Source organism: Camelus bactrianus, chromosome 32 (assembly GCF_048773025.1).
Source record: "Camelus bactrianus isolate YW-2024 breed Bactrian camel chromosome 32, ASM4877302v1, whole genome shotgun sequence".
Taxonomy (NCBI): domain Eukaryota; kingdom Metazoa; phylum Chordata; class Mammalia; order Artiodactyla; family Camelidae; genus Camelus; species Camelus bactrianus.
The window spans coordinates 18,832,358-18,857,048 of NC_133570.1; the positions used below are offsets into that span (position 1 = coordinate 18,832,358).

Genomic DNA, 24,691 nt, shown 5'->3' on the forward strand with positions numbered 1-24,691 from the left:
CTTACCCTCTCACAGTCCAGTCTCAACACAGAAGCCAGAGTAATCCTCTTAAGAGGTAAGTTAGATTATTACATCTCTGCTCACATTTTCTGAATGACAGTCAGAGTTCCTACAGTGGCTTATGGTGACTTACATGATCTTGTCCCCTTAATGTCCTATTACTCTCTGCCCTGCTAATTCCTCTCCAACCATGAGAAATTCCTTCTTCAGATGCATCAGGTACCCTCCTGCCCAAGGGCCTTTTCTTTAGATGTTCCCAGTGCTTACAGGGTTCTTTCTCCTGATATCCTCATGGTTAACTTCCTTAAACTCTTTGTTTAATATTTGTCAAATATTATCTATTGTATAAAACCTACCCTCACTCTCACCCCTCCCACCAGCTCTACCTTTACTTTGCTTTTTTTTTCCCCACAGCACTTATAACTTTCTAATGTACCACATATTTCTTTTTGTTATTGTTTATTTCTCTCCTGTCCCATTAGAAGTCTCCATTTCAGTTGATGGCAACTTTTTCTTTTAGTTCCAGATTTATCCCAAGTGCCTGCAACATTATCCAACATGTAACAAAACCCAATTAACATGTGTTGACTGAAAGAACCAAAACTCATAAGCCAGTGGCCTGTTAGTGACTAATGAATGATAATGGAGCGCAACCACTAAGAGCCACTAGACGTTATGCTTTTTTTTGTTCACTCTAACCTAACAGATTATAAGCCTACTGGCCCTGCAACTAATGACATCCTTGCAAATCACAGCTTCATTGTTCCTAAGACAATAAAAACGTGAATTTAATCCAAGAGACCTTAACCCACTGGTCTTGAGAGCAAACTAATTGTCTGCAGGTAAAATCAAGTTTAGAAGAATAACTGTGGAAACTAGAATTCTGTAAAAAAAAAAAAACAGTTGATTCTTAATATGTGAAAGTATTCTTAATTATAAAAAAAATACAATTTTAAATAAGATTCATATACAGTTTTGCTGTCTATCATCTGTTTTCAGAAAACCTCTTATTTGATCCTTGTATCAATCCTGTGAGAGATGTATTATCATCAAACCCATTTCACTGACAGGGTAACTACAGAACTTAGATAAATTTCCCAAGGTGACTTACCTAGTAAGTAGATTCAATTCTAGGTCCATGTATGTTTTTTAAAATTTTGAAATAATTATTGATTCATAGGAAGTTGCAAAAAATAGTACAGATGATTTATGTGCCCTTCACCAGTTTCCCTCCAATGCTTACATGTTATATAAGATACTGTATCAAATCCATGAATGTACTTTTTATTATTGCTTGAGAATGACAATGAGCCACAAACGATATGACTCAAAGATTTTTTTTTTAACAAGTGAAGATAGTTTATATAAATAAGCTAAGACATAATTTCTAGGTATACACTATTTTGCTCTAACAATTACAGGAATATTACATTTCACTTTAGGCATTTATACTTAATAATAAATAATATAGCAAAAAGGGATTTGAAGGTATAATTAAAAGGTAAAATAGGGCAAAGTTGATTTGATAACCAATCACATAAATGAGGAAAGGTTATTATGATACTATTGACCAATTATTAAGACATCTCTTCTCTGACCACAAAAACTCTTGAATCTAAAGACCGTCTTTCAATTTTAAACCTAGTAGATTTTTTTTTCTCCTCCCTTTTATCTTCATGACAGTATTGTTTACAATTAACTGCTTAATTCTTGTGGAAACTTCTTCCTTCATTGGCTCTCAGGGCATTGCACTCCCTTGACTCTTTTTGTTGTCTCCTTTTTTGCGGTCTATAACGTATTACGTTTTATCAAAAACCTCAGACCCCTTTCACAGAATACAAGAAAGAATCACAGTCCCACTTGGGACATAGCAGTTTTCCGAGGTCAAAAATCTCATTGGCCATTGTCTGGGCAACTTAGCACAACCAGCCACTCTTCTACTAAGGTTTCTCTGTACTTCCCAGAAAATCGATCGATCGCTGTATCGATCCAGGTTAGATTGTGTCAGCGAAAGGAATGCATGTGAGATCTGGAAAGAGTAGAAGTCATTACATTACTCTTTGAAGGTGGCTGGAGGCAGATGTTAGATTCACAGTAGCTTTGGGGCATGTACTTAAGAATCACCTGCCTTATTGATACAGCCCAAGACATATGACAGAAGTGTTCTCAAAGACGCTTGATGATAAAAGTTTCCCAGTCAGCTTTTGAGAACCCTGGAGACCTTCAGTGTCTGCTTCCCTGACCTTCCCACAGAAACTTTCCTGAGTTTCCAAAGTAACTTCCTTGACATTCACTCCTCCAGCTCTTCTAGTGTTCATGTAAGCCCTAATTCCTAGATTAAAACCCTTACTCCTAAAATAAACGCCTTTATTTGCCTTATCAATCCCAAACTGTTAACACATAACATAGATACAACACATTTTTATATATAAAAATATGTATCTATATGTAATGTATCTATATATTGGTAATCTTTATCTTTATGGTTAACATAAAAATATATATTACTATATCTATATCTATACATATAGATTTATAGATATATAGGTCTATTTTATATGTCTAGATATATAGGTATAATACATCTTTTAAATATATAAAATATGTATATATATTATAGATATATAGACATATTACATATAGATATATATCTATCTATATGTAGATAGGCAGATATGGATATATAAAATTTACTTTTTGTTGTCTTTATATACATATAGAAAAAGGACAGATTTATACATCCATCAAACACTGTGGGAAGTATACAAAACAACCTAATAACAGCAGTTGCCTTTGGAGAGGGAAACTGGATGCCTAGCGGACAGGAATGAAAGGAAAACTTATTTTTTACTGTATATGCTTTTGTAACTTCTTGAATATCATTGTATAAGCAGGTATCACCTATTCAAAAATGAAGTAATTATTTAAAAAGTGACATACCCACGTAATTATTGTTTTATGCCCCTAAAGGCCCCATGGACCCAGAGGGTTTTTTCTGTCTATGGTCATTTACTAGGTTTACTCTTCAAAGCTCTGAGCTGTAAGGAGTAGTGGAGTAGGGAGGGAAAGAATGACTTCTTAGGAGTGAGGTTTTGTACTCATAGGAGAAAGATCAGCTATAGAGCTATCGGTGAAAGCCTCGAGTTTGGAAGAAGAAATTTTCTACTTTGTTCACTGGTATATTTAACAACCACTTGTGAAAGATAGAAAGACAAAAATAAAAAGTTCCCAGTGCTATAATTAAGGTACAGATGAAGTGCTGGAAGTTGTGATGAGAGACGTCTATGCTGTACCAAAAACTTTAAAGACAAATGAGTTTTAAAGTTTAGTCTCCAACATTATTGTGTAATTGCTAATAAGCTAATTTTCTCTCTCACCCCAGAGAATTAGTTTTTTTTTTTCACCTTATTATGAGACTGATAATTCGAACATTTATTCTCTGAAAGCAGGAGACTAGTCAGAAGTATAGTTTGGGAATTGCAATGAATTGAGGATTTTAATCAGGAATTACATAAACTACTACAGTCTATTAGACCTTATAACCTAAAATATACATTCTGAGGAACCTAGTAAATGAAGCATTAGAATATTTTCCCTAACTTCCAATACCAAAGCCATTATCAACTGGCAGTATTTCTCTCCCAAAGAATTCACAGTTTTTATATGGCTTTTTAAAGAGAATAGGTTTTTTTTTTTTATTCTTTCTCAATTCTTGTAAATCACAATGGAGGAAAAATATTCCTTGCACTTATCTGTCAATGAGCCCCCAAAGAAGTAAATCAATCGTTGTAGTGAGAAGACTTATTTTAGAGCTTCAAGTATTTTTAAAAGTACTTCCTCACATTCTGGGTGACAGAAACAAAAAGAACAAAAAAACAACCTAAGTAACATAAAGCTGTGCAGTTTTTAGTACAGACGATAGTAAAGAGAGTATAATTATCATAACTATAGGCAGGTGAAACTTCAGACAATCAAGCTTCAGCCAAAGACTCTATCTCTAGAATTAAACAAAAGAACAGTACCTTTTGTCACTAATCTATTTAAGCTACTTGGCTTGACAGCATGGCCTAAACTATTGATGTGCTAACTCTAGAACCAGTATCAGGAAAATACGTGTGTAGGCACAAGGGTAGAGCACCACGGGAGGAAGAGTAGGGGTTTTATACCTACTTCACACCTCCATGGAGGGTACAATGCCTTTATACAGAAGTGGTTTTAAAAAAAGTAATATTTAGTACTAAATATTAAAATCAAGTGTCACACATATTTTGAAATTAGTTAAAATGCTAGTTTTCATCAACTCCGTAATTCCCAATCAATGAAACAATATGCCAAAACCACCTCCAGAAAATATTATCTAAACTTTCAGCATCCATATATTTGTCACAGAGGAGTAACACCAGTTTTAAGTCCACTGGTGCTTTCAGGAAGCTCTGAAATCAGTATTCCCAGTAAGATTTACTAAAATTTCACTGATACAATGCATTGTAAACATTTTTAAACAACTCCCAGACACCCTCTACAGCAGAAGACCTTTTGTAAATACCATCTTTCTGTTTTGGCCCTAAGTATCTTTATTTAAAATATCTCAAGTTTACACAAATCCAGCATTAATTTACAATATTTCTTGAGCACCTATTATGTACCAGGCATCAAACTGGACCTGGAGCACATAAGTGAAAAAGACAAAGTCCCCACCCTTAATAAGCTCACAGTTTAGGGATACAGAGAAGGCTAACAGTCAGTTATAATACACTGTGATCAGTCAGTGCTTAGGGTAGGGATAAGGATGGAGTATTATGGGAACACAGAGACGGGACCCAGAGAAGAACCTATAAATGCCCAATTGCTTTACTGCTAGAAATCTTTTACATTTCCACACTTTAGAAAACACTGTTGCTGGTGTTTAATATAAAAAAACTCTTACGGATAACTGGGATACAGAGGTAAAATATTAAAAATAATATTCTTTTTGATGGCCACTAACTCTAATTTTGTGAAAATGAATAACCCTAATTCTCTGAAGGAGGACTCTTTAGTTATATAATGAAACATGAAGCCCTCTAAGATCTGGAAAAAAAATTGCCATAAGTTGAGAATCACTGGAGCAGCAAGCCAGGGTTTTAAATATATCCTATCCCTTAGTACTTTAGGGTAGATTTCTTCTAGAGAAAATCTATAATAGAGCATAAGATAGTATAATATAGTATAAAGTAAGGTGTCCCTGTGTGTATAATAATCCTTAGGTAGCACTACATTTTAAATAGTAAAATAGGATCCTCTCTTTAGGAAGGAAAAACTCTTAAAACACAAGATAAATACAATACTATGGGAAAATGAAAATTAAAATATCTGTTGCAACCTTCACTATCTGATCAATAAAAAGGGAAGCCTCTGCATGTTAAATCAAGTCACTAATCACTAACAGGCTTGCTCGGCTATTTAGCTTGCCTAAGCACACAACCTTCTTGGTATACTACTGCCTCCTGGGGGTTGTAGAACATTACTACTCTTCGGAGAAAACACTGGCAAAAATAGAAAACACCAATATTATTCTCTACTAAAAACACAATGCAAAGGTCCATGCCAAACAATAAGTTGGCCTTTCCTAGATAATCTCTTTTTTTAACTGTCATATTTATTTCTGTCTGAATAATTGAGAACAAGGTACATAATAAAATTTAATTACAGAAAGTGGTTGTTAATATGATTAAGAACATCAGGGCTTATACAGCATTTTGCATTTTCAAAGCACTTAGCCAACATTAAATGATTAATCTTTACAACATCCTTGAGGTCAGTATTACCACCATCTTTTTACAGAAAAGTAAACAACAAGGTTAAGTCAACTACTAGAAATTGAAGAACTAGTCAGTACTCTAATCAGCAAAGTGCACAGAATGATTTAATGTGAAATATAAATAACAGTAATACATTAATTCATCTCTAATACCCCATGACCGACCGCTAGGAGAAATTAGTTACTCTTTTATCTGTGGCCCCATAACATTTTACAGATTCCTCTAGGATAAGACTTAACACTTCTGTATTGTAGGCACTGAGTTGGCAGTCTCTGTAACTACACTCTGTACTGCCACTGGACTTTGCACAGTGTCCATCTTACACATAGCAGGACACAGCAATAAATCATTCAGTCATTTTCCAAGTATTAAGCATTTGCTACAAGTCAGGTGCTATTCTGGACATAGAGGATACAGTGGAAAAAAGAAAACCAAGCTCCCTACTCTTATGGAGCATATATTCTAGGAGGCAAAGGCAGATGACCAAAACCAAAACACTACGAGGTAATAAGAACTATAGAGAAAATAGAAACAGGGCAACGTGACTACAGATGGCTATGTAGTTACATTAGATTAGGCAGTGATATTCAAGCTGGTATCTGAATGTAAAAAAGAACCAGCCATACCTGTATGAGGAAAAAACAATTCCAAGTGGCAAATGACAAAGTGGGCAAGAAATGCAAATACTCAAGAAACAGGAGAAAAAAAAAAAGACTATGGATAGAGCAGCTGGCCAATGAGTGAGTGATAAAATATGAAATCACAGAAGTGGGCAGAGACCAGATCAGGGCTTTCTTGGGCCATGATAAGAATTTTATTCTGAGTGAGACAGAAAATTCTTTAACGCTCCATAATATGTATTTGCTGATTTGAATTGCTGTACTTGCATAGTAGGTAACACTAAAGGAAAATTAATACTGAGAAAGGGAAAATACTATGCTATTGGTTAGGGAATCTCTTGTTTTAATAAATTACTTTTTAGTGAAAAATTATTTTATAATTAAATCTTCAGACTAAAGGATAAAACAGCAGTGTCTACTAACGTTTTAATAGAAGTTAGAATAATGAGATTTTGACAGTCATTATTGGAAGAAATTGAAGAGCTCCTGCATAAACCACTGTACATTATAGATGACTATACTAGGCTTTTATGCTAATCAGTTATTAATTTTGCAAAGCCTAAGATATCTCCAAATATCTCATGATGAGTGCCAGACAGACATCTGGAGAGGAGGTTTCTGGGTGTAAGTATGGAAGTGTCATTAAACATGATAAATCTCCTCCTCTTACCAGAGAAACCAGAATGAAAAAAGTAACATTCATTTAGAAGCAGGAACACTTCTCACGAGATTAACTGAACAAAATACAGCAAGAGCCTAAAAATTAAAGGCAGGTTTGTATTTCACCTAAGATGAAATACATGCCACAGAAACCTCGAGGCTAATTCCAAGCTACACCACCAAGATCCAGTTAAATTTAATCTCACAAATAGTCACTGCAGAGAAAATATTATCATTTGCTCATTCTAGTAAGTAGCAGGTTTCTGGACATTTGATATATTAAATTTTGTGTTATTTTCTACCTTTTTAATGTGTTCTTTATAGTTAAAAAACACATTACATAAAATTACCATCTTAGCTATTTTTAAGTGTACAGTTCAGTACTGTTAAGTCTATTCACATCACTGTGCAATGGACTTCCAGAACTTTTTCATCTTGCAGAAATGAATTTCTATATCCACTGCCTATTCCCCATCCTTCTAGTCCCTGGCAATCATCATTACACCTTGTGTTTCTATATCACTCCTTGTTTTTCTACTAATATGACATTGTAACGTACCCAAGCCCCTACAAAAGAAACCATGTATACAAGCTTTTGAGTTGGTTTTTAGTTGGTCTGTTTTTGTTTAAATTCAGTTTCATATCTGCTTCCTCAACCAAAATATGGATAATAGAAGAGGCTAAGAATTGTTTCCAATAAGTATGAAGAATTAATGGAGAGTTATACTGTAATACACAGTACACTATGTCCAATCTACCATTAATGCTAACAGATTATTACAGAGAAGCAAGGTTACTGGCTACTATTTGCCAACAAGCCAATATGACATGATCAATTTATGTGGAAAAATACATAGTGCATAGGAAGAATGAATATGGAGCTTAAAAAGACTTAACTTTGAGAACAGCCTAACAGATAATAATAATATTCTCTTTTATTTTTATATTTGACCAGGAACTTCCACATATACCAATTCATTTAGTTAAGTCACAATCCCTCCAGATCTGTTTTCTTCATCTGTAGAAGATAAAAATGCCTACTATTCAGACCTCATAAGGTTGAAACAGGGGGAAAAAATGAAATAATAAATGTAAACACAATTTGAAAGTTGTAAACACTTCCACATATATATATAAAAATTGTCTAAAGATAAATTTTTTTAAATGTATTACTTGTAACCAAGGAACAGTCAACATGGTGCCATGCATGCTTACTGTTCACTAAATATGTGTCAAATAATTTATAGAGTATCCTGAATATAAAGAGATAGCAAATTTTCTCTGTCCATTTAGTGCACAGAAAATAAAGTCTTAAATATGCTAACAGTGAGGTCAAAATTAAAGAAGGATCAAAATGTAAATCTACAGACTGCATGTGACAAGAAGAAAAGAGGCAGAATTATGAGTTTGGTTGTTTATGACACAGAGCAGTGGATCTTTAGAAAAACATATTATATGTAAGTAACTGTTTCCAAAAATAATTTGTTTTTGAATTGGTGATTTGATAGATTGCAAAACTATCACTGAAATGCCTGTTCAATGAAGATTACAAGGACACAAGCAGAGGCAAGATTCTGTACAGGACAAATTAACACCAAAATTAAGAACAAAATTACTTCTCTATGACATGGTTGAGTTACAGAACCATGTGGGGTTTACATAAAGAATGCTGTATCTCATTCTTTAAAAGAATTTGAGAATATAATCAAGAAAGTCCACATAAAGTTCCTTATTTCTATCTCCAAATTGTATGAGTTAGCCTATAAATGCCTGTACAAACCAAATGTACAAGAGCTTTATTATTATCTAGTAGGCAGGCAAAGCATTCTCAAATTCTGAACCTTTGATAGTGAACTCTTTTATAATTATCTTTTAAACTCCTCCCCATTTTGAAAGGAATGCTTTTTTTATTTGCTAAGCCTCTACAATCAGTTTGGCACAATGGCTCATAAACCTGCACCAAAGTTGATCTGATTCTAATGGGATCCACAAAATCAACCAAAGTAATTCAGTTCATGAAAGGTCCAGATAAGGGGGGCCCTAGTTCCATGTCAATTAGAAAAAGGCTATAGATTGAGATTTTAACATGGTTATAAGTACCATGTGGTATAAAACTAAATTAAATACTGACCCAAAGATCAAAAAGGCACCTGTTCTCCAAGTGTATTTGGAACCAGAGTAACAAACTGTCCTTCAGAATATAGCAAGGTGACAATTATCCAACTAATTTCAATTCTTCCAGTCAATAAGAAAAGTATCATTGGTTATGGTACTTTCATTCTTCCTTTCAACAAATATTTATTAAATGTCTGCAATGTGCCAAGCACTTACTATCGTGATCACACAATATAGCTTACAACAGCCAGAGAACCTTCATATAAAAATGGTATAATCAAACCTTCTTAGCCTTTTAAAAAATAATTTGTTCAGAAACATACACCTTAATATATGCACTAATTAAATATAATAAAATTTGATTGAGTATATGAGAATAAATGTAGGGAAAAGAACCAGGAAAATACTTAACATTCTTTCCTCTTATAATAACAATTGGGTAATATGCATCGAATATTTATTATTATACTTAAAATTTTTAATCCCTTCAAAAATGCACATATACCAACCCAACCCATAAACTACTGAAAGCCAGAATAGTCTTAACTATAAATAAACACAAGGGGGCACCCAAGTCTGGGAAATTCATAAAACCAAAGGCAAGTCACATTTTGCTCAACAATCTACAGCTCCTAAAGCATTATCACATGGATTTACAAAGGATTCTGTATGCACATACTAGAGGTCAATTGCACTAAAAGTATTTCCCTTTCTTAATATACTTTCCAGAAATCAAATCACTGCTTCTCTTGATAACACAAATTCCTTATCCAAATTGACTTTAAACTTGTATTTAATATTTTGTCATTAAGAAAAATTATGACTCTTAATCAGAAGTTTATGCCACTTTTTAATCCAACTTCTCCTTGGAAAATCTACTATAAACCTAAAAAAGCTATTCAACTGTTAAAATGCTTATTTTCAAATAACTTAAAGCTTCTCCACTGAGTGATTTGAATCATAATAAACATAGTTACCGGAAATAGACCTACAACTTTTTTAAATTGATGCAAATCTATATCCTACTAGTATCAGCTACTTAATTCTTGAGTAGTGAACATTCTGTCTATAACATTCTATTCCAGGTTGCCATTTAACCGATCCCAATAATAGATTATGATTTCATTAGTTCACTCCTTCACAAAATAATAAACTACCACCTGAGAAGTTTCTGTATGTGAGGCAACCAGACTAAGATTACAGAGCCTATGTGCAGAAGCATAATCCAAAAGACAAACAGAAACCTTTAGAAGCTGGGCGTCCTAATAAATTTTGAATAATATCACCCACAAAGTATATATCTACTGTTTAATCAACTGTCAAGTGTAAATGGCAACAAAACTTTCACTTCATTTGAAACAATGCATTCACATTCCTTAGCGATAAATATGTGCCATCTGGGAGCTGGAAGTAAAACTTGTTACTTATCATATGTTTATAGCCTGGTCATTAGAACATTCTTGAAATGAATTATGACAAACAAACCTGAGACTTTAAATAATTGAGCTCCTATTTCCTGAATTTCTTTTACAGCAAGACTTCCCTTTTGCCAGACTTCCTGAATCATTTCCTAAGGACAAAGCACCCATCTTAAAGTAGTTGGTTCTATCCCACAAAAGCCTGGTCTCCAAGGAGATGCTGTGGACTCTGCATTACCTCAGGCTCACATTTATGAGAAAAATTCCTCTCCGTGAAAAACCGTGATTCTCATCTCAAATCAGCAACAGTAAAATAAAAACTAAATGTATAAATAAGTAAACAATGACAAGCAAGCTTAAGACTCACTTCAACAACAAATAGAAAAAGCTACCAATCAAATGGTGGCAACTAGAAAATATACTTTTGCTTTGTGATCTTTGTAGTCTTCTCTGGTATAACAAAGAAACAAAGACTACTTTGTGCTTTCTTACATGCGCCCAAGAAAATATAGAAACCTTTCATCCACTTTCACTTTATCTATTATTATAGATTTTTATCTTCTTAAGTCAAAAATATTAAATTGGCATATTCATAGTATGGAATATTATATAGCTGCTAAAAATAATTAGGTATACAAATTAAGAGAGAAAAGTAAACACACTATAAATCTAACACTTAAAAAGTATGTAGGTATATGCGTGTGAGCACATGTGTATGTGTGTGTAGAGTTGTACATACATTGCAAAAGATCTCAAAAATATTTAAACTGAATAAAAACAGTTAACTCTAGGATAGAAATAGGGGATGAGGAATGGGGTGATCAGGTGATGTGAGAAATATAATTTTTATTGTTTGAAATTTTTCCAGAAGTAATTTTGAGTTACTTTTGAAATTAAAAAATTACATAATTTGTGTGTGCATGTACAATTTATAGGTTAACCCAAACACCTGAAACATAGCTTCAAGTGCATACAAATAAGCATGTCATAGAATCCTATGTTTAAGACATATGTTTGACACATTGTAAAATGACTATAACTCAGTAAAAAAAAGTAAAATAAAATAAAATGTAATATTAAAAAAGACATATGAAATAACAGCCTATATTAATAAGAAACCATTTATTCCCAGATAAATTGGTAATAATATTTGTATTGGTAATTAAATCAATAACATTAAAAGAAGAAACAGCTGGCTGTGATGGATTTCACTTACAGTAAAATGCAGAGTTCACTGAAATTTAAGGGAAATGTCACATTCTTGCCTATGAAAAATCCCCTTTCCTGATTATCATTCCAACTGTCCACAAAAAACTTCTTAATAACTAAATTATCTCCTTAAAAACAAGAATAAAATTGTGCAACAGAATTATGGAAGATAGTCAACTTTATTATAAATATTTATTGTGAATTTAATATTTGACTCATAACTTTGATTTTAATGTCATTAGGCAGAATGTACAGATGTTAAGAAAATTGGGTGGGAGGGTATAGCTCAAGTGGTAGAGTGCATGCTAAGCAGGTTCAATCCCTAGTACCTCTTCTAAAAATAAATAAGTAAACCTGATTACCTCCCCCCACCAAAAAAAAAGAAAAAAGAAAAGAAAAGAAAAAGAAAACTGGAGTCAGATTTTCTAATTCTGATTTTTCTTACTCTCTGACTCCCTGAGCCTCCCCTTCCCTATAGAATAGAGGCAGTACCACCTGTAACAGATGATTGTTATGAGAATCAGTGAGAACTTAACAATGTTCAGTGAATTTTTACAGAGCATATTCCAAATCCTTCCATTTCTTTTGGCCACCACTACTCTAGTCTAAGTTAGCATCATCATTGGGCTGCCTGCTTCTGCTTCAGTTTTTTTGTTGTTTTTTTTTTTTTTTTTTTTACTATTTTTCCATAAAGAAAATTAGGGAGAAACAATTCCAAAATGGCCAAGTAAGGACCTCCAAAATTCTGTTCCTCCATAAAACAATGAGAATATTAGCAAAACTTTTCGAAACCAACTTTCTCAGAATTCTGTAAATTAACCAATGACTTGCAGCAACCTAAGAAGTGTTTCTGCAAGAGAAACATCTGAATCTCAACAGTAAATTTGTGGGGTTTAACCTTATACTATTTTTATCCCCTTCCCCAAACTTCGTGGTAGGTGTGAAAATCTGTAGCCTCTCAAGCACAATACTTGTGGAACCCATCTTAGGAGAGTGCAGGGGTCATATGGTTTGGAGCTTTCCACAACACTCTATCCACAGAAAATTACCACTATCTGACCTGTTTGGCAGCTTCCTAAGAAAGACCCAGTCATAGGACTTTATTTGATCTGACTCAGAGATGGCTCAGTGCAAACAACCCTCCCCTCAGAGCACATGTCAAACAAAATCAGTAGCAGTTGCTTACCATCGCAGCCACCTGAAGCAGCAATGCCAGTTGGCTAAACAAGAGGCTAAAGAAAAAAAACTTAGAAGAAACATCTGGAGAATTTGATGTTCATAGGAGACTCTGAAAGACCCCAAAATACTCTTGGGAATCTAGGAATGTACAGGGCTCTCTGTGCATGCCGAAGAAAGACCCAAGAATGTCCTAATTTCTCACCTCTGACTGAGCTTGAGGTTTTATACAAGCAGGAAGTGAAAGGCTAAGATAGAGTTGCAAACTGCCAGAATGTTGAAGGTATGCCCCAACACTCACAGAGAACTCTTCAACAAAGGGTAGGAGACTTACTGGTTCAGGCATTTAAGGAATCTCTGTCCAATCAATAGGTGACCACTAAGCTAACCAAGCAGCAACTTCAATGGCTGCACATGACAAAGAATACAGACTTAAAAAAAATTGGTCCAGGTAAGTCACTAACTCACAAAGGCAACAACAAACAGCAGTAAAACCGGGGAGGGTAGAGGGAGAGGAAAGGAATCTGATTTTCAAAGTTGCCACAATGTATTACTTAAAATGTCCACTTTTCAACAAGAAAATGATGAGATACACAAAGAAAGGGGTAAGTAAGACCCATACACTGCAAAAAAAGCAAGCAATAGAAACTGTCCCTGAGGAACCCCATATGTTGGACTTAGGAGACAAAGATGTTAAATTAGCTATTATAAGCATGTTCAAAGTACTAAAGAAAGTGATGTCTAAAGAATTAAGGAAAGCCTGAGCACAATGTCTCACCAAGTAGAGAATATCAATAAAGAGACAGAAATTGTATGATATAAAAGACAATGGCATAAAGCAATAATTATAAGACCACACTGAAGGGCTTGTAATGTATAAAGATGTAATTTGTATATAAAGCACAAAGGAAAGAGAAAGGAATGGGGTATATCATAGCAAAGTTTTTGTATACTATTGAAATTAAATTGATATAAATTCAAACTATATTGTTTTAAATTAAAATGTTAAATAGCATCCCTTGGGCAATCACCAAGAAAACAACTAAAAAATAGTTTTTAAAAAAAGGAGGGGGGGTAATTTAAATGGTACACTAGAAAATATTTAACATAAAAAAGGAAGTAATGCAGGAAGAGAACAGAAAAAGACATATAGAAAGCAAATAACAAGGACATGCACAAAGTCATATAGAAAATATAACATAAAGGCAGGTGTGAATCCTGCCTTAGCAGTTACATTAAATGTAAGCATCAAACAACAGAGCACCCAAAATACATGAAGCAAAAGCTGACAGAATTGAAGGGAGAAACAGAAAATTCAACAGTAATAGTTGGGAACTTCAATATTCCACTTCCGTATCAGCAAGGAAATAGAAAACTTGAACAACACTAACTAGAACTAATGGACATCTATAGAACATCTCACCCAACAACAGCTTAATACATATTTTTCTCAAGTGCAGATGAAACATTCTTGAGGAGAGATATATTAAGCCATAATAGCAGAAGGAAATTGGGAAAGTAAAAAATATGCAAAAACTAAATATACTCATAACCTTTAACTAGACTGATCATAATAAATTAAATATGTTATCCCCCTAGTTAAACTCTTTCAGCGACATCCCATCAGTCTTTGAATAAAATATTGCCACCCTACAATGGCTTAAAAGGCCAAGGCAGTACATACCCTGGCTCCTGGACACTTCAACAACCTCATCTCCTACCATCTCCTCTTCACTCACTCACTCATTGTGCTCCACTGACCTCCGTGGTATTTTCTTCAACTAGCCAAGTTCAGACTGATTGTTTACTCTGTCTAGAATGACTGTCCAGATTGTCACATTTAGTTCTTTCAGTTCTCATCTAAATCTCATTTCCTCCCATAAACTATCCCATAACTCTATCATTCTCTTTTCTCACTACTCTTTCTCTTTAATCTGTTTTAAATTGTCTTCAGAGCATTTATCACTTTCAAACATTTTCATATGTATTTATTACTTTATTTTCTGTTTCTCCTGACTAGAATGTTAGTTTTTGTTTTTTAGAATTTTTTTTTTTTAGAATGTTAGTTTTAACAGCCTATTCTTGGCTGAATCATTAAGGTTTAGAACAGTACCTAGTATATGGAAATGCTGAAGAAACAAATTTCTTGTTGAGGAAATGAACTGAAGTTAAATATATATATTTATATATATATACCCAGAAAGTGTGTAATGAGGGCACACTAGTCAGATTATCTATAAAAATGGAGATAAAAACAATATTTTGTATATTTCTGTTATTAAGCCCCAAAGCATTTAACACACTTTGTTTACTTGTAATGACAAGTAAAAGGCAAATAAACTACAATCTCAGACACTGGTTTATACTATAGGAAACTGAAAGTGAATAGTCTGCTCAACATCATATGGACATACCAGTGTTAAAACTTGAAAGATAATTCTGAACTCTTAAGATTCCTTAATTAATGAACTCCTTTCTCCAGAGAAGTAGTATAGTATGCCAATTAATGAAAAATTCTTTAGAATCAGACAGTCCTGGGTTTAAAGTCTAATTCTTCCAGTTACTAGCTGGATGTCCTGGACAAGTTATTAAATCTGTCACTGAGTATAAACAGTCACTTTTGCAAAGCTGGGATACTAATAGCTACCTCATAGGATTACTGTGATTATAAAATTGATATCACAAATAAAAGGATTCAGACAACCCTTTGGAAAATAAGCACTCGATAAGAGCTATTATATTTTGTTACTATTATAATTTAGGTAAACCAAAAGGAAACATGAGACCACAATATTTTTGTAACATTTTTTATTACATATAACTCTGTCATCAGGTATAATACCTGACAAATAAGGTATAATACTCTTTCATCAAGTATTTTACCTGATGATAGGATTCTGTCATCAGGTACAATCAGTGAATAGAATACAGGAAGAGCTTTACAGAAAGAAGAGGTATTTACGGTGCACTTTAAAATTAATGGGTAAGTCCCACTGTGAACTTTTTTTACATAGTGTTACACCATATGAAAACTAATTCCTTAGGGTTTCTCTTCCTATGGTAGCCTTGAAGAATATAACTATTTCTGTAACTTATAATTCACACTAAAATGATGGTAACTACTTCAAAACTGACTTGTCTGAAAAGATGTGTCAAAGAAAATTTCTTCAAAGAAAAAGAAAGAAATTTATTTCAAAACAAAAAGATACAGGGGAAGAAATCAAACTAAAACATATACAACTAAAAAGGGATATGATATGTCCTAGGAACGAGGGTACATGAACATGTACCAAACCGTACATATGATATGATAAAGAATACTGAAGTAAATTAGAAAGATAGAACAAATGCTTCCCTCTCTATATATGCCCTTGGGTAATCCCCTTCTACAGTGGTTCTGGGTGTGGCCATGTGACTTGTTCTGTCCTATGGGAAAACAGCAAATGTGATGCAAACAGACTCAAAAAATCCTTGCGCACTGGTTCTTCCACTCTTGCAGTACTTGGAACCCTACAACTGCCATGTGAAGCAGTCCAGGAAAAATCTGATGGATGATAAGAGAAACACAGACCAGTTGCTGGTGTTCCCCTGGCCAACAGCATACCAGCTGTAAGAAATGTGAGTGAAACTCCCTTAGATGATCTAACCACCAGCAGTCCTTACTTCACATGTTTCAATATAGATGAATTTCAGTTACCATAGTTAAATAACACCAGTTCCCTAATAACACAGTTCAAATTTCAGTTACCATGGTATATTAACTGTAAGTAAATGCATAAAGCACAAACTGCACTGCTAGCTCTCCAGTCATAATCGCTATGTAATTGAGAGATGTGCATCATGATTAGTGACCACATCACTTGTTTCAAAGTCTGTCAGTGATTGGTCACTGCACATCTGTTATTCAGCTCATATGCAAACAGCAAAGAGGTAGCTGTGTTGCCTCCTTATCTCCCAGTGATAAACTCATGTAGACATTTCATAAAAATGGATTTTTGAAAGAACTGACTGAAGACGAGTGCAGCAAAGAAATAAAAAGTGACAACACTGAAAGTAAAATTCAAACAAATATAAAAGGAGATACAGAAGAAATAGCTGATCATGGGAATGTTGACACATCCACCGTTCAAGAGACTGCAAGAAGAACTTAGTGAAGATGAACTTATGAACATAAAGCAATTGTGACAAAAAGGCTGAAAATGTTCCAGAGAAAGTAATGCTGCTAAAATTATTAGAATTATAGGAATTCTCAGAGATATTTCACAAAACTGAAAGCACACATGTTAAAATGTTAGAAGCTGATCCAGATCAGAAAGGAGTAGGACAGTTTGCAAAGGCATAGAAAAGATGTTCACTATGTATTGTAAACTACATGATGAGAAGGCAGCAAGCACTGTTCAAATAACTCTGGATAAGATTTTTACAGAAAAAATTTTTCAATGTTTCATTTTAAATCACAGTACTAAATAAATATTAGTTTTAATATTATTCCATTCCTTATATCTTTATAATCTATAATAAGAGAGTTTTCAATATTTTGACAAAAATTTTAAAGGTCACAGAGCAGTAAAACTGCTGCAATGGTCACACTGCAAGATTTTTTTCAGCTTGCACAGTCATTTCTATGGCACTGTGCTACAATGCAAAGCAAGGACCGCCTGCATATGCTATTTGCATTATACTATGCTATCTCACTAAACATACAAAAGGTTTTAATGTGGGAGATTTGAAAGAAACGTTAGATTCCTTCCAGAACTGATTAAAAAGTAGACTAAATTATTGAGGACTTCAGCTAATGATAAACAAGAACTTACAAACATCAAGGTGATAATTTTATGGTCTGTGACATCCGCATCCTTAGAAGTCCTCAAGAAGAAAATGCACAATTATGCCTCCTAATTTTCTCATTGATTTAGACATTGGGGTTTAAAAAAAATGCTCATCAATTTTGGGGTTATAAAATAAGTAACAAACTTACAAGGAATTTTCAAGCTAATCCAAGACTCAGATACCTTCAAGTGGCATGTTTATATAACAATATAAATAATTAATTAAATGAAATTACCAATAGACAATGAATGTTATATTCACAGAAGCTCAGTGTAGCCTCCAGGAAAAAGTAAGAGTTGAACTGGACCTAGCTTATGTAGCCCAATAATAATGGGAGCAGGGAAGAAAACTCCGGGCACAGAGCTTGGCATAAACAAGAAGAAAGAAGAAAAAGGAAGACTGGACCAACAAGAGCAGGTCTGTCAGCCAAGTATCAAGAAATAAAGGAGGAAATGTGACCACTTATGCAGAGTCTTAAATATCAGGCCAACTGGCAACATGGAACAACAAAGTTTCCAGTGAGAAACTTATTATAATAAAAGGTTACTACAACAAAATAAGAAAGAAACTATAAGAACCTGGATTGTAATACTGGCTATGTAAAGAAATTACACAGATATACATGGAATATATTTAAGAAAAAATGCAAAGAGGTTATTAACCAATTTGATAGAAGAAAAGGAAAAAGGAAAGAGATCAATAACCTAAATGTATAACCAGGTAACTGGGAGCAATAACCCCACTGGAGAATTCAAAACATCAAGAAAGCCACTTGGTCCAAAGAAGTAAGATGAGCTTGTAGGGAGGATCTGACCATGAGGAACTTTAGATCACTGAAAAGATGTCACTTCTGTTTCCAGTAATGACTGAGCAAGATTCTAGCAGAGCCACTAACACACACAAAAAAAAACTATAAAATCTAGACATAACACAAAAAGCAGCTACCTGAAAGAACTAGAGAGCAAAGAGAAGAAGGAAGATTCTGAAGAAAACTGTGACGTGAGTTCCCATTTTTAAAGTGCAGACATAATGTGCAACCATAGTGGTGCACAGGGTAACAGGAATGCTGTCTTTCTGGCCTGGGGAATCAGAATGCTCAAGCACAGGAAACCATAGCCTTTGGCCAAGGAGGAAGGGATTCCCAAAAGGAAGAAAACCAGAAAAAGGATACTCAATTTCTGTATACCAACATCTTTGGACAGCCCTTGAGCTACCATGTATGAAACAAATTCAAACCAGTTCAACTAAAGACAAAAGATCTCTACTGAAGCTAGAGCTTCAATTCAAGAAATAAAGTATGCATTGTGAAATCAAAATGTAGAATAGATAAAAAAAGATTATACTGTATAGCACAGGGAAATTTATACAAGATCTTATGGTAGCTCACAGAGAAAAAAATGTGACAATGAATTATATATATGTTCATGTATAACTGAAAAATTGTGCTCTACACTGAAATTTGACACATTGTAAAATGATTATAAATCAATAAAAAATGTTAAAAAAAAAAAAAAAGAAAGTATGCAGTTCTGTTCTAACCAAGATAATTACCTGCCAAACAACAACTAAAAACAAAGAAAAAGTTTCAAGAGAAAAAAAAATCAACTCAAAGATATTCAAATAAACCAGTAAAAGTCAGGAAGTGAGTAACAGAGGAACAAAAATAGAGAAGACAAATAAAATGGTAATGGCAAAATCAACAGCACTGATAATTACATTAAATGTTAATGGACAAAGATTCCAATTAAAAGACAAGAGTGCCAAAACTGATCTAAAAAGCAAGACATAATTATATGCTGTCCAAAAGAGAAGTATTATAAATGCATAGACCTAGAGAAATTGAAAATATATGGATAATTGACACAACATTATAAACTGACTATAATTCAATTATATATATATGCATATATAACGGTATGGTTAGGTTATCTATAAGGATAGATAGATCAATGGAACAAAACAGAAGGTGCACTAAAACCCCCATGTGTTTATGGATAATTGGTTTGTGACAAAGATGCCAAAGATTTAATAGGGAAGGCATAGTCTTTTCAACAAATGTTGCTGGAACATGGTTATCTATTTGGAAAACACATAAATAAATCTTTATCCTTACCTCACACCATACCTCAAAATCAACTCAAAATGAATCACAGATGTAAAGGGAAAAACTATAAAAATTCTAGAAGAAAAGATAGGAAAAACTTTATAACCTAGAATAACACAAATATTTCTTAAACAGGATACAGAAAGAATGAACACAGACAACAGCTAAGAAGCAGTTAGAGATAAGGTATCATAATGGGATTTGGCTTATTTTTGGAGGGGAGAGGGGTCTCATACTGGTTTTGTTCATATGTATTTTGTAGCCCATATCACACCAAAATCATACTTTCATTCAGACAAAATAAACATGAATAGACTTTCCATCCAATCTCTGTAGCCCTTGGGTCTTTACATAAAATATTAACATTTACAGAGAGAGAGAAATTGGAAGGTATGTTTTCCCACATCAAACAGTGAGACTTCAGAGAAGGATTTTAGAAAGTCAAAGAAGAATGAAAAAGCCAGTTAAAAAGATTAAAATTAAGAAAAAGGAGTTGATAAAATTTCACCAGATATATCTTTATCACAAGACAGTATAAGTGAACCTTCTTTTATATAATGAATATATTCCCCCCAAAATAAGTATAAAAGCAAGTTTTTATAAAATGAAACTTTTTATGCAGTAGTGGAAACCTTTTTTTAAATTAACTTTATTATGAATGATATTATATAGGAAGATCCTTTCATGATTTCAATAATAAACCCTAACTTATATTTTATATAATTCTAGATTCTCCTAAATTAGGTCGCTTCAGCCAAACATGGAGCTCATATTAATGCAAATATTAATATATAATAACTTCTCTTATAAAGGAAAAAATCAGACTAAAACTTGAAAAATTAACTTTTTAGGGTAATTTCTCTCATCTATAATCCTAAAAGTACACATTTTCAGCCATTTTCTGTGTTAAAAATCACAAGAAGTTGACAAAAGAAAGTGGAAATGACAGAAAAAGGAAAAAGATCAAAACTTAAAGGTATTCACAAGTATAAGAAGGACACAAGATAAATGGATCTGAATAAGGAAAGAATGGAGATTTAAGCTCTCCAAATTTATCAGGCTCATTGCATCAATCCTAAGCTTTAAAAAAAAAAAAAGGAAGAAAGAAAAAGAGAAGATGACACAAGCCAAGCCTTGCTAGAATAAGTTACTAATTTGAACACTTAATAAAAATGTCACAATCATGGCTGTTATACACCAAATACCTAGTATGTACAAGTAACAAATAATCTCTAACTCTTAAATAACCTTACAAGATAGGTATTATCATCCCATTTATCCTAACACAGAAAGATTATGAGATTTACCCAAAACCATACTGTCATTAAAAGAGAAGAAATTTGAACCCAGTTCATCCTTTGAAAACAGCATTCTAACTCCCAAATGTGTTATATAACAATATTTTAAAATCGATTTTGTTTTTTTTTACAATTATTATAGTTATAAAAATAAATCCTTTAGGGAATTACAGAATACTAAACAACTCATAAGACAGCAGCAATACTAGAAATTCCACTGTATGACTCCAAAAATATCTACCAGAATTAAAGTAGAAATATGACTATCACATGTTAATAACAGCAACAGTGTTTTTGAAACTTTTAGGAAATATCCACTAACTTTTGTTAACCCAACAGAAAGCCAAGAATAGGATCAAATGGTTTTGTGGGTCAATTAAAAAGTTCTCAAACACTTCAGTCACAGCTTAAGAAATCATTTCTAAAATAAATTGGGGGTTAGGCAGTGAATAGGTACACTGAAGATAAAGTATATATAAAACAAAGATAACAACTCAAGCCTTAAACCATTCAAGGGAATATAGATAGTTATAATGATTTATAAGAAAAAAAATTTTCTGATTAAATATCATTCTGAAAAAAAGCAATCATTGACAGGTAATATTTTAAACTGAAGGACAGAAGCATGATCATCATACCCCATCTAAAACATCTGTGCAAAAAAGAAATCCAAAACCTATATAAATAACTAGAAAGCATCCAATCAAGAAGCTGAGTGAAAAAAAAATTCCAATCTCAACATGCAAGAAAAGAATTAGAAATGGAAAGCCTACTGCCAAAGCATAAAATAGGAAGCCATTCATTAGTGTACCAGTTCATTGAAGCCATTCCACATCTTGCTAAAGTAAACTATTAAAACATTAATAACTGCACTGAGTCAATAAAATGCTGCATTAAAAGAAGAAATAAGAACAAAAGATTCTATAAAAGTAAACAGAATTTCTACCTTTGGCCATTTGGGATTGAGAAGTCGAGCTTTGATTGCATCGTCCAGTGCCTTGTCATACTGCTGGATTTTCATGTAGGCTGCAGATCTGTTGCTATATAAGATGCAGTTCTGAGGGTCAACAGCCAGAGCTTCATTGTATAGAACAATAGCTGTGTGGAAATCTCCATCATGACAGGCCTGATTACTCTGACGAACTTTCTCAACAAATTCAGCTTTGCTCAGCACTGGTCCATCAGGACTTCTCTGGCCAATAGTCTTAGCACCAAAGAGAGGAATCTACAAACAAAGAAACTTCGTGAGACAAAGTTCAGATAATCCAGAGGGGTTCTTTGCCTGAACGTCAAGCGTCCATGGACATTCGTCATGGTCTGCTTTATACTATAGTTAACTTTTGTGCCCTGAAAGACAATAAACTCTCCAAGAAGCAGCCAACATAGTACCTTAAATAAATATGTATATATGTATGTGTGTGTTCATATTATATACATATTATTGTAAACATACATATTTATATATGTACATATTTTTTGATTGAGAGAATGAATGAATGAAAGAATGAATGCAAACAAAGGCACTCAGGCTTTTCTTTGGTAATTTAAAGTTTACTAAGAAAAAAATGAAAATACAAACCTATGTAGACAATATGATCTTAACTAGGTTAAGATGGTTGCACTTAAGAAATTAATCAAAGGAACAAGATCAAAATATTAACCCTGTTAGGTTTTCTTTGAATATAAGATTATGAGCTGTCTTCTTAAAATTCTCTTTTACCCAAATGCTACGCAATAAGCACATGTAAGTTTTAAATTAAAAAAATAAACTTTCATGTATCAAAGAATCTTTCTAGACTGGCAAATTTTGTAACTATAATTTGGCCACTACCATGGAATTTCAAAGACAAACACCAGTTTTTGGAGATCACCAAAAAGAAAAAAATCTGCTGTAAATTGTATCTTGGCAATTTAAGAACGGTTTTTGACATTTATTTTTCCAAATCACTAAGTTTTCTATGACTTTAGAGTAGTGACCTTAAAACAAAAGGGAGTGAATGAGTCAAATGTTATTCATTTTTAAAACAGGAAAATTATAACTTGCATTGGAGTCCCGAGGATAGACACTTAAGACAGCACTATCAAGAGAGACAGTTTGCAATGCTAAGCAGGCTTGCCCTAAGTGAAATTAAAACAAAAAGTGTAATTTCCTTCCCCAGGTCTTCATTTAAGACTAAGTCCAGTCTCTCCATTCAAAAGAGAATGGATCTGATATGTAACACACCAACATGTACAAAAATAACAGATTCCTTACAGAGGTACTTACATTAAAAAGAACAGATTCCAAAGTGAGAAGGAAGAAGGCAGAGCTAATTTTCCACACAGGCAACTACAATTTTTCCTCTACTTATAGAGATATCACATCCTACATTTCCAGGGCAATTTGAAATATTAAAACGTCGTAGAAGTTTCAAACATCAGTGCCCAAGTTATATCCCTTAACTTCCTCATACTGGAAGTGGCCAATTATATATTCTGGTTAGGTTTTGGGGGTTTTCTTCCTTCCTTCCTTCCTTCCTTCCTTTCTTCCTTCCTTCCTTCCTTCCTTCCTTCCTTCCTTCCTTTCCTTTCTTTCCTTTCTTTCCTTTCTTTCCTTTCTTTCTTTCTTTCTTTCATGATCATGAAACATATTGCATGAAAGTGAATGGACTATGTAACATTTACCGAACAACCAGGATTTTCCTGTTCTGAACAGCCTTGATTTTCATTATTGTTTCCACATAATCAAACTAATATGTAAGACATTAACAATGTATAAGACTAATTTCATTTTGAGAAATACAGTCATCATAACTCTACCTAAGGGTTAGGGTTAGGCCGTAAGTTATAGAAACAAATCCTACATTTGAAAATTCAAGGGGGCAGCTAACTACCTGCAGGGAGGCCTATAGGGGTGACAAAAGAAAAAGGAAGATTCAGGCGTACAACATAAAAAAAGCAATAACAGCCTTTAAAAGTAAAATGGTTAGGCTCATAGGTAGTCTAAAAGTAATAAAGACATGATATATTATACAGCATTCCCTGGGAAGGGTAATAATTTTGGTTCAATGCCAACATAGATAAGAATCAAATTAAGAAAAGAAAGAGTTTGCATTCTATTACCTCCGTATACAATAATGTAAAGTAACATTTCCCAAAACAAGGAACCCCTAGGTCCTCAGGAGACTGGGACAAAGTTAAATAAGCTGCTTCTTTAGTGGAAGATCTCTAACTTTTATTTTGCACACTGTGAATCTGGTAGGGGAAATATCATACATTATGAGATCAAAGGACCTTTTTGGTGTAGTACCTACCTGGACCAGAAATTACTTGAAACACTGATGTGAACTATTAAATAAGGTCTTCAAGAGCAAAGTAAAACACCATGGAAAAGCTAGTGCTAGTGCAGAAAGATTACAGACACTAGAAGAGAACTCCAACACCATCATCACCGCCAAGTGCCCACAAATTTAAGAGAAAA

At 33.5% G+C, this 24,691-nt stretch overlaps 1 protein-coding gene across 2 annotated transcripts in view; it reads right to left on the bottom strand.

Moving 5' to 3' along the window:
* The window catches only part of TTC28 (tetratricopeptide repeat domain 28), a 478,119-nt gene that overhangs the window by 438,037 nt on the left and 15,391 nt on the right, over positions 1-24,691 (bottom strand). For both annotated transcript variants that reach the window (XM_074356732.1, XM_074356731.1), the window contains exon 2: positions 22,178-22,456. In XM_074356732.1, the coding sequence (XP_074212833.1) occupies positions 22,178-22,456 (279 nt within the window). The remainder of the gene's footprint in view (positions 1-22,177; positions 22,457-24,691) is intronic.